This window comes from Phyllostomus discolor, chromosome 6 (genome assembly GCF_004126475.2).
Source record: "Phyllostomus discolor isolate MPI-MPIP mPhyDis1 chromosome 6, mPhyDis1.pri.v3, whole genome shotgun sequence".
NCBI lineage: Eukaryota > Metazoa > Chordata > Mammalia > Chiroptera > Phyllostomidae > Phyllostomus > Phyllostomus discolor.
In genome coordinates, this window is record NC_040908.2 from 65,561,349 (window position 1) to 65,579,945 (window position 18,597).

Below are 18,597 nucleotides of genomic sequence, written 5' to 3' on the forward strand. Positions count from 1 at the left end.
ATTTAAAAAACAGATATTGGCAAAAATGTGGAGAAACTAGAACTCCTAGGTACTACTGATGCAATTGTAAAATGGTGTAGCCACTCTGAAAAACAGTTCAGTGCTTCCACAAAAATTTCAATGAAGAGTTATTATATGATGGAACAATTCCACTTCTAGCAAGATACCCAAGAAAAATGAAAATATAAGCCCACTCAAAAACATGTGCCATGTTTATAGCAGCATTATTCTTAATAGCCAAAAAGTAAAAATAACCTAAATGCCCATCAACTAATGCATGCATAAATAAAATACAGTATATCCACACAATAGTTTTTATTCAGCTATAAAAAGAAATGAAATGCTTGGTACAAAAAATAACATTGTTGAACATTGAAAACATTCTCCTAACAGAAAGAGGCCAGCCATTAAAGGCCACACATCTTATGATTCCATTCACATGAAAGGTTGAGAATATGCAGATCCATAGAGACAGAAAGCAGATCAGTGGCTGCCAGGGACTGGTGGGAGAGAGGAACAGAGAGTGACTGCTACTGGGTATGAGGTTCATTTACAAGGTGGTGAAATGTTCTAAAGTTATCAGTGATAACAATGCACAAATCTGTGGACATACTAAAAACCACTAAAATGCATACTTTAATAGGTGAATTTTTATGGCATAAAAATGGAAGAGTTTAGGCTAAGAGGAAAAGTTTATGCCAAGGGGCTAAAATGGCCAGTCCCATTTGGGGTGTGGGGAGCAAGTGGAAAATTGGTACAAAGTAAGGCTGGAGAAGTGTGTAGGATCACTTAGGCTCCTAAATGAACATTCAGAGCAATGGAAGACCATTCATTACACAGTTCTTACCAGGGAAGTGATACATTCCAACTTATACTTTACAAAGACTACTCTGCCTGCTATCAGAATGGATTTAGAGGTATAAGAAGAAAGAAAGAAGAGCAAATAGAACAATTAAGAGCTATTGCAACAGCCCAGGTGAGGCACAATCCCAGGAGCTGGGAGCACAAGTCCTCACCTTAGTCAAGTAGTCATGGATGTTGAGAGTGGCCAGCTTGGTGAGGTGCCCATTCAGGCCAAGGGCCATGAGGAAGCCAGCATACTCATTGGCTAACTCAGCATGCTTGGGCTTATTGTAAACAATCCATGCCGAGTCGATCTGAGAAGCCGGGGCTATCTTCAGGCCAGCGGCCACACCATTATGAAAACTGGCCCAGCTTGTCATGTTGGGAGGCACATCAATGTTCCCACTGTTAAGGTCTACTGTTGTGTTCCGAGGAGGAGCACGCCCTATTCATGCAAACAAATGTAAAACTGAGAGAACAGAAGTTTACAAAATCGCCATTACACCCTTTCCCCCTCCCCTCTGGTTACTGTCAGTTTGTTGAGACAACTGTACTTGAACAACAATTTAAATAATTTTTAAATAAAGACTTGTAAAAAAATAAATTTACAAAATCAAAGTTGTTAAATTTAGATTTTTGAGAACAGAGATTGCTTTCTCTACATTCAAAACTCTTAATAATATTAAGTTACTATGAGTCCTGAAACTGTCATGCATGTGAGTCAAACCTGATGCAAGTGGAAAACCTTAATTGCTTAAAATAATTCATCTTCTTTTTTGCTAAAATACATGGGGCTCTAGAGATCTGATGAGGATGTCCATGGCTTTAAAATCTTTCTTTCAAACAGCAGGAAGCTAATTAAAAAATAAAATTAAGACTACTGTCACAATTAAACAACGTTAACAATAAATTCCAACATGAGGTTTAGAGACACTAATGTTAATTTTAAATATGCCACACCATATTTTTCTTAGGACATTAAGGGAAAAGAGCCAAGATTTGGAAGCAGCCCAAGTGCCAATCAGTAGGTGAGCGGATAAAACAGCTACAGTACATTTACACAATGGAGTACTACTAGGCTGTAAAAAGGAAGAAAATTTTACCCTTTGCAACAGTATGGATGGACCTGGAGAACATTATGCTAAGTGAAATAAGCCAGTCAGAGAAAAACAAATACCATATGATCTCACTCACATGTGGCATCTAATGAACAAACTGAACTAACAAAAAAAAGTATGGTGATTGCAAGGGGAAAGGGGATGTGTGGAGGTGGAAGAAGGTATAAAAGGGAGAAATGCTAATGGAAAAAATACAATAAAAAATAAACTATTAAAAAATAAATAAAAATAAGAGACAAGTAACTTTTTAAATCTGTTCTTTTACTTATATATGTCTCTGTGTGTGTATATATATACACATATATAATGATAATTATATACTATTGTTAATAACACCAAATTCATTCATAGGTAGTGCTATAAAAAGCATCGTTTTATAGACTTGAGTTACCCAGTGAACCGTAAGAGTACTAATTAAATTTAATAATTCTGTGGTCAATTTATTTAAGAGCAATGTTAACTAAATGGTATGTTCTCTTCGAATTCCCTGAGTCTGGTTTTGATCTACCTATGTAAGCATATACTGAATTTTTTTTTGTATTTTTAATATTCTACACTGGCTCAAGTCATGAATATATAAAATAAATATGCTAAAAACTGCATAAAGTTACACAATTCACTAGAAGTTTGAAAATATAGTTTTAAAGCAGTTCTGAAAGTTATGTAAAATAAATTTTACACAGATGCACAATGTCTTACTTGGGGTACACAAACACACACACAGACACAAGCACAAAGAAAAATGCAGGACTTTACCATTTGCTTTTTCTACCTAAGATCTGGTTCAAATGTTGCTGTGTGGCAGCACTACACTGGTTAACAAGTTCATCAGTTATACTCTGACTTTTTCAAAAAGGCACAGAGATAAACAATGAAAAAACTAGTAAATCTTGCAAAGCAGCAACTCATCATATACATAATACGTAATATCTGTACACAAAATTAATGAAAAGCAAAGGGTAAAGTAATAAGAACTGAATATATTCTTCAATAAGAACAACATACAAAATGTACAACAGGCCTAGCAGTGGGCAAGTTAAGAAACTAAGAAAATATGTTTTCCTAAATTAGTATTATTAAATCAAGATAGCTTTTTCTTAGGGGGTGCCTACCAGAATGGCTAACAATAAAATTTTGGACTACAGTCATAAACACATTTTAAATCATGCAAATTTAACTAAATATATTTTTAAAAGACAATAATTCATGTATATAACATTCACCCAAGCATAGCATGGCCAACCAGATTTAATACATTTTAACATTTGCCAATTTCTCATGAGATTCTCTTCTAATCCAAGCCTTCTCTATGCAAACCTTCAAACACTTCAAAGACTAATAAACACCTATTTCCCATGCCCTACATCAAGATTCAATGGCTGTTCATGTTTTGCCATAGATGCTTTATCTCTAAGAGAGAGAACATTAAAATAGTGATGGTCACTCTGCTTGCTGTGTCTGTCACTGAGATGAGGACTCCAGACTAGGTGTGATACTGTAGAAAGCACTGCTCCTTATAAATCTGAGAGAGACCCTGAATTTTTAAAATTATGCAACTTGAAATATAAACTACATTTTGTACAGGTCTCATGAAACCACATGCACTACACTTTAAGGAATTTCCATAATTTTAACTGTACATGATGTCAACTGTAGAACACATTCAAACTAGTCTCAGGTGAACGGGCACTATAAAACCCATAATCAGTAATACTGGAAACGAAGCACTCTCTACCTGGTAGAAGTAAAAGTTCATGCATCCAATCAGAAAGGCAGTTTGATAATCTGCTGCATCAGAGCCTTAAGATCTTACTGTCCTAAGAGTTCTACTTCTAAGCAATTATCCTAAAAAAGATTACACTCCCCAAATATATTTAGAATAGCAAGAAACAATAATTCCCAATAATACCAGGCTGTTTATATGAATTATATTCCATTAAGTAAAATACACTAGAACAAGTATAGTTGTTGATTAAAAACATATATATACAATACCTATGTACATACATATACATAACTGTATACATAGATATGCAAGATATGGACAGATGCTCACTATACAGTAAATTTTTCAATAGTTTCTAAATCAGATTTAAATTTTCTGATAATTAAACAAATATAAAAGTATAAAGTGGAGAAATAAAATTTGGGAACTTATACACCAAGATGTCAACACTAGTGGGACTACTACAAGTTAAGTATATTTCCTTGTTTTTGTATAAGGATCATACATTCATAGTAAGACAAAAGACATTTTAAGACTAAATATTTTTACATACTGTATTTTAAGATCTTACCACTATCAATAATATCTTTCTAAACTTTCTCAAGTGCTTTTCTACATCTGGAAATAGTCTCATTAAAAGCAAAAATTAGTACCAGACTACATTCTACTTCCCTCAACGTTTAGCCTGATCTGCTACCTGTGCAGCAATAAGCACTACAGCAGCTATTAACAATATGCAAAACCAGTGGGGACAAAGAGAGCATTCATTTCCTTGATCCCTGAACCCAGACTTGAACATACCAGTCAAATTCAACTTAGGAATAGGCAATGGTTCTGTTGGAACAGGATGGTATGAAAACAAGGTAAACATCCCTCGTCCTACTGGAAGAGCCATAGTTCGTTGGCACAACTGGAGCAATCTATAATTAAAATTAAAACCAAGATATGAAAAACTTTTAAGCAAAAAAACTGAAATGCAATCTGTGGGCAAGTATTTCAAAAGAGGGTGTGCTGTGTAAGATAAAGTCCCATCCAGGAAATCCATACCAAGATGTGGCTGAATCATTCACACATAGTCAGTCACTCTCTCCTTAATACTCTTGCCCCCCTTAGAAACTCTAAGAGGAGACCCATTTCCTTTCTTTTGTTTTATATCTGCTTTAAGTGAAAACCAGCTGGTCCATAAACCAAGCCAACTTTCCCCAGGTATCCAAAAAGAGAAACCTGAAATTCTACTCTAACTGTTGCTAACCCTCTCATAGGAAAATATTATACTCTGGGTTTCCTCATAGTGTTACTTTCAGTCTAGCCGCCCACGATGCATCTGGGGTCCTCCTCCCACCCTTTCTGCCAAAAGACACTCAGAAGTGCCACCTTCATGGCCTCTACACAAGGAAGGAAAGGAAGTTCCTACACTGAAGGTCAGCAAATTTCACAGTGTTCCCAGGGAAAACACAGAATGATTTTCCTTTATGTGACAGCTAAGATTTACAGGACAGATATCACTATGTATCAGTGATGTTCAAGGTTAAAATGGCTCCTATGGGCTACTTGTTTCTATGCTAAAATAAATCACATTCTGTAAAGCCCCTTAAAAGAAAACAAAATCAAACTGTGAAAGTAGGGGCATTATAACCAAGAAACACTTAACACTAGTTACATCTGAAGACACAGAAATATCCCTTCAGAGGCTAACACTGCCTCTGCAGACAAAGCTATTCACACGCACGCTTTCTCCCTAACTTCACACTCAGAGCTGCTTTTCTGGTGGGGAAAATTTTGCTGTTGTAAGATTCTTTGGAAACACTGCCTCACAGTAACTTAGAATATGGAAAGTCAAGGCAAGGAGGCAATATCCTATAACAGTTTTTGGCAGAAATCTTATACATAACTCACAACATTACCACAATGAAAACAATCATACTGTATCCCTTCTACTTACAATGCCTTTGATTTTAATATGCATCACTATTTCATGAGGTACTAGGAAAGAAAAAATACTGCCAATTAAATTATAATACCTGCAACTGAAAGACCTATTCTGATTTCAGAGAGTAAAAGGTAAAAATAAAACCAGCATCACAGAATTAACTCTGTTCAAAAGACTGACTGCACTGAGTTCTGCCATGTACTGGGCAGTATGCCCAGCATTATGTAGAAATCACTCACTTCATACAGAACCACCTTGTGAGGTATGAATGCTACAATCATGCCTATTCTTATAGGGGCAGAAACTGAGCTTAAGTAATTTATCCAGTCACCCCACAGACATTGGCCAGGCTCTCACACAACTTCTCTGTCACTCCATCTCACTTATAGTGACTAATACTTGGAACCACACAGGAAGGAAACAGATAGGAGGATTATGACTGACTTAGACCTTCGATAGCCAGAGGCTAAATGTGGATGGCCCTTCCCTAGAAGTAGTAAATACCACAGGAAGTAAAGAAAGGAGCAGAAAAGACTGGCAGAGATGACAGGTAATAGAGACCAGGAAGATAAAAAAGACTAGAGAATTTTTAAATCTAAATTAAACCACCAAAAAAACAAAAAGATAACCTACTGAATGGAAGAAGAAATTCACCAATGATACATCTGATGAGGGGTTAATATCAAAATTTATGAAGAACTCATACAACACCAGAAAACAACAATCCAATTAAAAAATGGGCAGAGGACCTGATTAGACAGTTCTTGAAAGAGGACATACGGATGGCCAAAAGAAATATGAAAAGATGCTCAATGTCACTAATCATCAGAGAAATGCAAATTAAAACCACAATGAAGTATCACTTCACACCTGTCAGAATGGCTATCAACAATAAATCAACAAACAAGTATTGGCAAGGATGTGGAGAAAAGAGAACCCTCATGCACTGATGGTAGGAATGCAGGCTGGTACAGCCACTATGTGAAACAGTATGAAGGTTCCTCAAAAAATTAAAAATAGAACTAACTCATGACCTAGCAATTCCACATCTGGGCTTATATCCAAAGAAATTCAAAACACTAATTCGAAAATATATTTGTGTCCCTATGTTCACTGCAGCATTATTTATAATAGCTGAGATGTGGAAGCAATTCAAGTGTATATCAATAGATGACTGGATAAAGAGGATGAAGTACTTATACACAATGGAATGTTACTTAGCCATAAAAAAGAATAAGATCACCCTGGCTGGTGTGGCTCAGTGCATTGAGTGCTGGCCTGCAAACCAAGTCGCCAGTTTGATTCCCAGTCAAGGTACATGCCTGGGCTGCAGTAGGGGGCACACAAGAGGCAACCACACATTGATGTTTCTCTCCCTCTCTTTTTCCTTCCCTCCCCCTCTCTCTAAAAATGAATAAATACAATCTTAAAAAAAAAAAAAGAATAACATCTTGCCATTTGCAACAACATGGATGGACCTAAAGGGTATGATGCTAAGTGAAATGAGCCAGATAGAGAAAGACAAATACTATATAATTTCACTTACATGTGGAATCTAAAGAACAAAGTTAACAAACTGACTCATAGATGCAGAAAACAAACTGATGGTGTTGCCAAATGGACAGGGAGCTGGGGATTGGGTGAAAAGGGTGAAAGGATTAAGAAGTGCAAACTGGTAGTTATAAAATGGTCAGAGGGATATAAAATACAGCACAGGGAACAGGGAATGTAGTCAATAATATTGTAAAAACTATCTATGGTGCCGGGTGGGTGCTGGAATTATTGGGGGGGATTACTTCATAAATTAGGTAGATGTACAACCACTATGCTATGCATCTGAACCTAATATAATACTGAATGCCAACTGTAATTGAAAAAAACTTACGTTGAATTGTCCCAAGGCAACAAATCTGGAATGTCAGCCATGTGATACTGATTAGTACTGAATCATACAATTTATCAAGGTACAAATTAGTATTAGTGACATAGTAAGGGACATTAGTGTTTGAGAGTGGCAAAAGAGAAGGGTTATACAGTTATTACCTATCATTATTAGAGTTTCTAATGGGAGCAGGAAAAAAATACTGGTGTAAGTTTAAACTACACTGAATCAATACTAAAAGCATTCAAAATATTTTCCTGATCAAGAAACACAAGAATGAGTTCAGTGTTTTCCTTTATAAATTCTTTTTTAAAGATTTTATGTATTTATTTTTACAGAGAAGGAAGGGAGAGAGAGAGAAACATCAATGTGTTAGAGATACATTGATCTGTTGCCTTTCACATGTACCCAATTGGGGACTTGGCCCACAACCCAAGTATGTGCCCTGACTGGGAATTGAACCAGCAACATTTGGGTTTGCAGGCTATCACTCAATCCACTGAGCCACACCAGCCAGGGCTCCTTTGTAAATTCTTAAAGCAAGAAAGAGCAAAATGGCTTTGGATTCACCTTTTTAAAATATCAGACAGCTGTATTTCAGGAAGAGGGTCTACACATATTTTGAAAATGTATAGATTAGGTTGGATAAAAATTTAAAATACATAGCACTTTTAACTTTAAAATATCTTTTTCGGGTTTTAGCATTAAAAAAAACAACAACTCTGAAGAGAGGTAAGTCACACTTTCCATTACCTGTTTTCCTTTTCCTCAATGAACTCGTGGTCGCTGAGCTCTGGGTACTGCACTACGTTGACACGGACGGGATGCGCACTTTGAAGAAGCCTCCGCACATCCTGCACCCTTAAATCCTCACTCCATATGAGTGACATAACCTCCTGATTCATGTCGTTCATGCCGTCATCTTCCTCCTCAGTCTCTGTTCCTGAAGGAACATCTGATGAGAGCACCTGAGTAACAGACTTGATTGTAATGACAATTTACAAACCAGTCAACACGCACGGACGGAACGTGAGGATGTCCAGGATGAGGAGCGTGACTATCGACACAGAAAAACTATGCATTCAAAGGTAGGCTGGACTGGATTCCCAACGTGTACCAAGACTCTAACCTAGACCTCTCTTTTACAGTACAATTAGATTTTCCACTTGGAAAATTTGTATTGAGCTAAGAGAAGAAGTTTAAATTTAAGACAAGAGTCAGGAGGATGGTTCCTTTGAAAGAAAAGGATCTGAATAAATTGTAAAAATCTAACTATATCCTAAATATCTTGAAAAGGAAACAAATTACTGTAAGAGGAATACAAGCCCCCTATTATTACTTAAAACCCACACTGATTTAAATATTATCTTTGATTAATATAAGCAGAAAATAAAAATATGAGACATATATAGCAAGGATTGGAAAAAGCTGAGCAATACTTTCTTCCTTTAGTACTTTGTTAAATACAATGGATCATGGCCAGTTCTCACTTTTGTTTATAAATATGTTCCAAATAAAAATTTCTTAAAAGGGAAGGGATTAAATGTAGCAAAACAAATCAATAAGGTTCATCCCTTGATTATCATTCCTTCCTCACAAGCTGAGCATGTACTTCACCACGAGCCCTCCCAGCCCGTGTTCTGACTTCAGCACAGGGGTCAATGGGACGCATCTCCTCTCAGTAACATTTTACACTCTTTTAAACAAAGGATTAAGATTAACTCCTTAGTTGAAATGCTAGAGTTTTGCAACATTTAACATAAAAACAACATTAACATGAAAAAATAATGGCAGCTATGGCTAAATAATCGTTTTTATTCGTTCATAAAAATTCATTACAATTCCTATAAAATGCCCAATTTTTAAAAGAAACTATATTCTAATGGATGAGTTAGTTATAAAATACAGACCCAAAGAGCTGATGAACTGAATTTAGAAAACTTATAAAATGCAGTCTCAAGTAACTGAGCAAACTGGATTCAGACAGACTTAAAGTGACAGTTAAACATGGGAGATAGTCACCAACGGCATTCGGTGCTGATGACAACGTGTGCTAGCAATGTGCCACTGCTCTCATGCTAGTGAGTGAAAGGGGGCTAAAGGCTAAAACTTACGTGGTCAAGGAAAGGACAGCCATATTATTAACCAGAAAAAATTGGTTTTCTGTTAAAATAAAAATTTCAACTAGGAGTTGTTTTGTGAAGCGCAGACTGAAAAGCACTATCTGGTGGGACCCTGCTGGAGGCTGGACCCCCATGGAAACTGCTTCTGTCACAGATCCCAGAGGCAACACTAATCAGGAGTAAATTCTGACACAGGTTCTGAAGCATCAGTGGCCTAAGCCCTGATATGGACTATAAATAGTTACAGTGTGTTGATTATTATCTGTTGGATCAAAGGCGAGTGAGAGATAAGCCAAATTTGCAGTCACCAGGAGTGGAATTATTGTCCCTGAAATGTCCTTGATGCTCATGGCAATGCAGCACAACCATTTGTGCTTTCAAAGTTAACTCAAGTTCTAGGAGAAGTTTTTAAAGTTCTGTTTTTAAGTTTTAAAAGAGGCTAAGTTTAAAAGAAATAAATGGAGGGTAATAATGCAGTTCACTTTCTACTTGCAGGTTCTTAGAACCCATTCTTTAAAAAACAGACTTGAAGACTGATGGAGGGCAGTATTCAGAAGGGGTAACATTAAGACATCTTTCCAGTGACTTTAGTGCCCCTTCCCCTCCACAAAAGTCCTTTTCCGGGGTCTTCAGTTTTATATGATCAAACAGATATAGTTATACCTATTTAAAAGGTTAAATTCAAGAAATGCATGAAAAAGAAAATAGTTATATATTACATATTCAAATTCAGGATCTATGTGCTCTGCATTTTCCCACACATTACAAAGTAAATTACCAATATGGCACAAACAGGGAATCAGCCACGGTAGTTGCCCTACTGATCAGCACTTGTCCTGACTCCAGGTGAAAACAGGTGCAACCAGACGAAGGATTCAAAAATCTCCTGTTCCCAGGTTTAATTTACAATTAATAACATTTGTCTAATTATAAATGCCATCTGGCACATAATGTAAAAAAGACAAATGCAGGTGTACATTTATATACACTTGCAGAAAGACTTAAGAGACCTGTAGAACATTTCTACTTTGATATTACTAATGCTAAAACTGAACCTTGAACTTTCTGTAGACACTCACGGATTTCCCTTTGGGCAAGTTTCCTTCACAGGCCTGCTTGGACAGGTCCTGACGTCCAATCAAGAGACACACAGCCTCTGGCCAGTCTGCAGCAGGCTGCTCACGACAGTGGTAGATTGCATCTCTGATGGGAAGAGCAATTCCAAAGGGAAGAGTTTCCAAGTCTCTTAAAGTGAAACCTGATGGTGAAAGGAAGGGAGAGCATTTTTCATTTAGACTTGCCACTCTCCCAGTTACTACCTGACTAGTTAGCAAACATCTACCCTGACAAATAAGAAAAAAATTAATTTTATTCATCTCACTACCCGGCTAGTGTCTTTGATATTCAGGGATTAGTAGAAGAGGTCACTTTACAAAATTTTTAAAAACCTTAAGAAAAAGAAAAGCAATACAATAGGAAAACCACAAATAAATTAACCATTCCATCAGATGAAACAGTCAATAAAGACATGAAAAGATGGTCTACCCAATGAGTGATCAGGAAAATGCAAACTAAAACCATTAGAAAATAGCAGCTCACACTTGCTTGACAGAAAAATATTAAAGCCAATCAATACCAAGTGTTGGCAACTATGCAGAGCTACAAGTGATTCTTGACCACAGCTGACAGTGGTACGTACCAGACAACCACATGGGAAAACACTCGGCATGTGTAGACAGGCCCACCCCTAGCATACAACAATAGCCACATGGAAACTTGTGCACATCAGCACAAGGATTTGTGCTGGCATTAAAATACTCATTAGGAATATTGTTTCACTATGACAAAAAAAGGAAGGGAGGAAACAGCACCAATGCTATCATTCTGTGGATAAGTCAGTTTTGATATATTCAAATAATGAAGTATTTAGCAATGAAAACAAATGACCTACTGCTACATGAGTCAACATGGATGAATCTTTAAACAGTAACATTGAGTGAAGAAAATAAGTAGCACAAACATATTTATGTCCATTCACATAAAGATTAAAAACATAAAACACTGGCACTGGCCAGGTAGCTCAGTTGGTTAGAGCACTGTCCTGACAAACCAAGGTTGCGGGTTCAATCTCGGGTCAGGGTACATATAAGAATCAACCTATGAATGCATAAATAAGTGGAACAACAAATCAACATTTGTCTGTGTCTCTTTCTCTCTCAAAAAATTCAATAAAAAATTTTAGAAAATATAAAATACTAAGCAATATATAAAGATGATAAAGCTACAAAAAAAAAGGAAAAAGAATACAAAATTGAGGTAGGGCGGTGAGGGAGGACACCACCAGGAGTAATTGCACATGGACCTTGGCCACACTGGTGATGTTCTATTTCTGATGGAGAGACCAGTACATCCATGTTCACTTTATTGTTATTCTCTAAACATTTCGTACATTCTTTCATATGTATGTAAAATTTTTCAAACCTGAATGTTAATTAAAATTTTATTTTCCCTGAAATAATTTCTCAATTTTACAAATTGTACATTATTAATATAGAAAGTTAATTATCAAAGGCAAAAATGTTTCCTTATATGAGAGTAATACTTTTATTAAATATATAAATAGAACTCATCCAATACTTTTTCAGCATAGGTACCCTATGTGTGATACTAATGACAACTATCGTAATTTTCAACGGGGCATATAAAAAAGAACAATGAAAAACTAAGTCATTTAGAACAGTCTTTGAGAATTCAGAAATATCCTATAATATTCATTACAGCATTACTTTCTAACATAGAAACATCCTCATTGTTTATATGTTCATATCAGTAATTTGATTTTTTTATATATATTTTTGTGAAAAATTTCTTTAGTACTTGACTTAGTTTGAAACCTAGGAGCACAAGGTTAGGATTAAAGAGTAGAAAACTCTTTGCTCTGCTCTACCCATGAATCTTCATTTCGGTGCCTAAAATCCCTGGCCTTGCCCCTTCCAAAGCACACCTGCAATGTTTATGCAATTACTTTTAGGTTTTGCCAGAAATAGTCCTTTCTGATATCTGAGTATGGCAACAGCTTCAGGTCTGATATGCAGTGACTGGTGCTCTCCATTCCAAGGCTGAGAGATAAAAAGCAGGTATTGCTAATGTCGTATGAAAGTTGTGAGACTGTCAAGGAAACTGGGACCTTCTCATAGAATCAGACCTCTCTCCCCATGCCCCCCAGGTCTAGCTAGCTCTGCGGACGCTGGCTTGGTGAGGAGGGTCCAGGGAAAGCATTTCAGTGACACACAGAAAGTAAAGATGACCTTACCTACATTGGCCATCCAGACTACTAATCTTTCAGCTAGACTAGAGACTGATGTAGAATGACTAAAACTAAACCTGTAAAAAAACAAAACTCAGTTATTAAACAGAAGAGTGACACATAACAGTGTTTTATATTTTTAATATAAAAGCACAATCTGAATAAAAGTCACCTGTTTTCCTCTTGTTCTGCTTGTGACTTCTGGGGGGCTACAAAGTAACAAAATGAAACTTTATTTTGATAGTCTTCCTGGTAAAAAACAATACATAACATGCAAAAGAAATCTGGAAATCACATTTTGTAAACAACTCCTAGAAAATAGTAAAATAAGCAGGCTGGAAAGTATTTCACTGGAGCTAAAGTAGTCCTTCTTAGGCACAATGAAAATACAATTTTAAATGATCCTGGTCTTTGATAATCAGTTGCAGACTTAGACCAGAATAGTGTAAGATATAACCTCTAAAATGAGGCAAGATGTGGTCTCCAAAGCAAACACTTAGGAAATTTTTAATTTTTAAATTTCAACTTTAATATCAGCATTTATTAAATTTTGTTTGGGAAGTCTAGCATTACACTGACTTACCTGGAGTTATTCTCGATAAGTAGTGTGAGGATTCATCAGAAACAGAGCTTTCATCACCAAGAATATAGAGCGCGATACTCTGTACAAGGAGAAAATTAACATTTTTTTAATGACTGAGGTATCATTACACATAGGAAAGTTCATCCATCTAGGTACACAACTCTGCATTTTGACAAATGTTATGCAACTGTATAACCACTATTGCAATCATGATACAGACAGAATACCTTCCTCGCCCCAAAGAGGTCCCCCAAGCCCTTTGTGGTCCAGCGGCTCCTCCTACAGAAGCACCCGAGACAACTCATCTGTGTCCTCTCCCTGCAGTTGGCCTCTTCTACAGTGCCATGTAAATGGAACCACAAATGTGTGGTCTTCTGTGTCCTACTTCATGGGTGTGCCTTTGAGAACCATCACGTTGACCATATCTATCAGGAGGTTGTTTCTACTGCTGAGCAGTATTCCATTATACAGGTGTACCAAATTTGTCCATGCACTCATGAACTAATGGACATTTCTGGGTTGTTTCTCGTTAGGTAAACCCTGACCCTTTGACCCTCCAACCCTAAGGTTCTCCCATTTCAGCCATTAAGTTTCTCATTTGAATACCTGCTTCCATCTCCAAGATCTGTACCTGCAGCCACAGTTTTTTTGAAAGAAAGAAGTAACATGATTTTACTGAAATTTTAGTACAAAGCTGGAGAATCTTAAAATTCTGCATTCCAAACCAATACAAGTATATCATATGATATATTCCTGAATCTCAGTGATATCATATTTAACAATGGAAAGTTATAACATGAGCATCTGTCAGCTAATACAATTTAGGTTGGAGGCTGAAGAACTATGGTATATCCATATTCCTCTGGCTCCACCTTTGGCTAGATATACACTGGGTCCACACCACAGGGCAAGACGAGTGTATTTGGTGGGTTCACTTAAATGCTTCCATCCAAGCTGCAAGGAATGAAAAACTTCTGGGATTAAGCTGCTCTGAATACAATGAATGTATTTAATGCTACTGAATTGCATACTGACAAAACAGTGAAAATAACCTATTTTTGAAAAAAAAACTGTGAAAGAAACAATTATCTTTTCTTCAAATGGTGCTAAAAGATTTGGACATCCAAACTACATAAGAACCTCAATCTAAACCTCACATCCTATCAACAATTAACAAAATGGATCATAGACTATAAAGCTTCTACCAGGAAACAGGGAGAAAAAACTTTGTATTCTAAAGTTAAATAATGAATTCTTAGACATGGCACCAAAAACACTACCCATAAAAGAAAAAACTGAATAAATTGGCTTCCTTAAAATTAACCATTTTTGCTCTGCAAAATAAACATTAAGTGAATGATGAGACATGACAAGCTACAAACCAGAAGAAAATATTTGCAATCCACAAGCTGACAAATCTAGAAGACTCAAAATATCACCAGCTATTAAGGAAATGCAAATTAAAACCAAACAAGATATCACTACACATTTTATCAGAATGGCAAAAATTAAAAATCATGAAAATATCAAACACTGAAAAAATGCAGGGGAAATGAAATGATCGCACATGGATGGGGGAATGTAAAATGGTACAGTCACTCTTAAAAACAGTTTAGTTTCTTAAAAAACTAAATATGTACTTACTATATGACCATCAATCCCACCTCTGGGTATCTACCCTAGAGAAATGAAAACTTATGTTCACACAAAAAGCTGGACTTGAATGTTCATAGCAGCTGTATTCACAACTGCTGATACAAGGAACACGTGCAAGAATCTCAAAAGCATAGGGGGAACTGCAGCTGGGAAAGAGGGAGGTCTGTTCTGTATCCTAGTTATGGTGGTAATTACATATCTATGTTGGGATTCACAGAACTGCACACCAAATTTTTTAAAAGTTCATTTTACTGTATGATCATTTTTAATCATATTTTAAAAGAAAAAGAGAAAAATAAACAAGTTAGGCAATACTATGAGTACCTACCAAAACTACAAGTCGGCTTCTTTCACAGATGCCAGGGAGGTAAGGGTAGGGTGGCGTTCCTTCACCCTTCAGACAAGAACTCACCCACTGGTAAATACTTGGTGGCTCAGAAGTAAAAAATGACGGATGATGCATAAACCCTGTTTGACCTTTAAAATTAGATGTTTATAAACATACAAGAATACATTAAAACAATGTTATTTTATTCTAAAGGAATAATGTGTTGACAGATATGAGGGGAACCCTAAAAAAAACAGAATTATCTCCTGGAGGGCAGGCCCCTTGTAGTACAAGCTTCCCGCAAAAGTTAGTGTTCTAGGAACCCATCTGTATCAGTGTACCAGCTGGTATTGTAGTGAGAGGCTGCATTCAGCTAAAGAGAATTTTTTTTGAAAACTTTTTCAATACATTTGCCCATTTTATGATGGGTGATTTACAAGTGCACCTGCCCACACCACACTGAGTATTCAGCAGTTTTTAACCCCCATACCCCACCCTCCCTATTCACCCAAGATCGGCTTTTTTTTGTTTCCCTTAGTGAAAAGTCCTCAAAGGGAAACAGTTTTCTGATGTGGAAGAGGTGAAACAAAAACCCAAAAACAGCAGAAGCACTAAAAGACATCAAAATCGGTAAGTTCAAATACTGTTTTGAGCAATGAAAAAAACATCTCGAGAGGTGTTGCATCAAATGAAGAGTATTTTGAAGGTGACTAAAGTTTAAACATATAAGAATAAACACACAATTTTTTATAAATAATTTCTGGGGTTTTGGGGGTCCCCCTTTCATACTACTGAGCAGAATAACATTTTCTGTATTTCCCAAAATGTTCCATGTTCTCTGCCACAGTAAACAAGCTGACTATATTATACTATGTAGAATTTAAATAGTTATTATTTTATCCCATATTGGATGGAAAAAGAGCAAATTTTTGTGCTCAAGGCATATAAAGAATCTAACCAAAATTTTCTACTCGAACCTGAAAGGTGAGAAAACAGCAGAGACAGCCAGGATTCCTCTGTTCTAACAACTGGGCCCCAATCCTGAGTCTCTTTAGCTCAGGCAGTGGTAATGAACATGTTCCAGTATGGCAACCACTAGCCCCACACAGCTACTGAGCTCTTGAAATGTGGCCAGTGAAACTAAGGAACTACATTTTTAATATCATTCACTTGGATGACAAGCACAGATAATGGGCACAGTGTCCTTAGCACTGGAAGCTCTTTAAGCTTACGCAACTCAAAACCTTAGGGGTGGGTGTAATTTTCCCCACACACTACAAAAGCTATGGCATATTGCAAATCAGAGATCATGCACAAACTAAAATCTAACTGGTGGAAAGGCCCTGCCCCCTGACTTACAGACTAATGGTAAGAAAAAAAAAGGCAAATGTCACTACACTGTTCACAAACTCTTTAATGACACAAATGCTTACCTTGATCAATTGTGCACACCTGTCCAGTAGTTCTTACAAGCGCTGGGTAATCTCTGTAGTAATGATCTAAGTAAGGCTCCAATTTTAAGTCCCTAAAACAATAAGAACATATAAAATAGAAAAAATAAGGAAGGAATTACAGCATCTGCCCCACCCCAGAGTTAGAATTCATCAGTGGAACTTTTCAATTTGGAAACTTACTTAGAAAAACGATAATCAGGTCGAGAGTCTCTTTATTCTATTTCTAGACTTTCCAGTGCCCAATAGGATAAATGCAACCCAAGCTCCTTTTGCTAGGCACATTTTGTGGAGGTAAAACTACTGTAAAAACACCAGGGCCTAGTTTATCCTCCGTTACTTATTTGCTGTGTGATCTTCAGTAAACCACCTCCAGAACCTCAATATTTTCTTGAAGAAAATGGGGAAACACCGGCTTACCCACTGTGAAGTTTTAAGATTAAACATGTGAAAAATACCTTATAAAAATGTAAAACATTATACAAATGTTGTTTATTTCAGAAAGCCCATGATTAGTTTGGAAATCATTTCATGACAAAAGAATCTTCACGACAGTAAGATTTTTCCTGAGAGAAACTGACCATCAATTAAAATTGTTATGTCTCAGAAAACAATTTCAGTATCTCAAGGAAGATCAAGGAAATTAGAAAATACGCTATAATAACTCAGACTTGACATTTTGATTCAATTCAACTCTTTATCATCAAGGATCACAAAGGCGTAAATAATGCCTACGCGTGTTTAGAATCCAGTGCCAAACACAGATTCCTTGCACGGCTATTAAAGTGTATTATTAGAACAATCTGAGTGTAGATCCACTAGGAACCCCGAGGACAGAGATGACCAAAGACAGTGACAACAGAGCACAGCCGAGAGCCAGCAGCTAGCCAAGGGTCATGTTCCTGGAAACACACTCAACCAAGTATTCTCATTGCTAAATGGGGATCGAGATGCTGACATTTTCTGACAATTTATGCAGCTAAACTACGATGCTGTGAAGTATAGTGCTACTTGAACATAGGTAAGTATCACAGAATAGCAGGTGTTGTTACAGAACTTCCACCACATGTAGCCAGTCACCTTGTCAACATGAAATGCTCAGCAGGTCATCCCCACTGTTTAACACACTTTTGTTACTTCCCACTGATCTTAGCACAAAACTAGCAACCCTAACATGACCCACAGGCCCTTACACAGCCAGTATATTCAAACAGTTCTGTGGTTTATAAAAAATGCTCTGGGATTTTAAGAAGGCCAATTTCAGAAATCTATTTACAAGTTTCTTCTATAACATTCACAGCTAAGATTGAGTCACCTAAGTACTACTGGAAGTTTCCACTCTACAGACAGTATTTACCTTGCCAACTGAACGAGAAGGTCAACAAGAGAACAAATTCCTTCCCCCATCAGAGTATTCAACTTAAGCTCCTCATAGACAAGGTGAAGAACAAAAAAAATTGCAGGTATGTGAGGGAAGAGGAGTGTAGAAGAATCCAGGCTGAGATTCTGTGACAAGTCTTCATCCTTCATCTGAGACGCTTCCAAAGGACTCAGACATAAAGATCTACTTAAAAGGTGAGACTCAACCTTCTGATGGTAGTCTGAATTCAGTAAATATTCCCAATCCTGTGAAGAAAAGGATATTAATTT

General features: G+C 36.7%; 1 protein-coding gene across 3 annotated transcripts in view; it reads right to left on the reverse strand.

Annotated features, from left to right (window-relative positions):
* ANAPC1 (anaphase promoting complex subunit 1) overlaps positions 1–18,597 on the reverse strand; it is a 76,558-nt gene that overhangs the window by 20,579 nt on the left and 37,382 nt on the right. For all 3 annotated transcript variants that reach the window (XM_028514638.2, XM_036028285.1, XM_028514639.2), the window contains exons 19-28: positions 18,305–18,573; positions 16,930–17,021; positions 15,497–15,645; positions 13,513–13,591; positions 13,102–13,138; positions 12,936–13,006; positions 10,702–10,880; positions 8,253–8,467; positions 4,489–4,607; positions 1,017–1,288 (exon numbers count right to left, since the gene is read on the reverse strand). In XM_028514638.2, the coding sequence (XP_028370439.1) occupies positions 1,017–1,288; positions 4,489–4,607; positions 8,253–8,467; positions 10,702–10,880; positions 12,936–13,006; positions 13,102–13,138; positions 13,513–13,591; positions 15,497–15,645; positions 16,930–17,021; positions 18,305–18,573 (1,482 nt within the window). The remainder of the gene's footprint in view (positions 1–1,016; positions 1,289–4,488; positions 4,608–8,252; positions 8,468–10,701; positions 10,881–12,935; positions 13,007–13,101; positions 13,139–13,512; positions 13,592–15,496; positions 15,646–16,929; positions 17,022–18,304; positions 18,574–18,597) is intronic.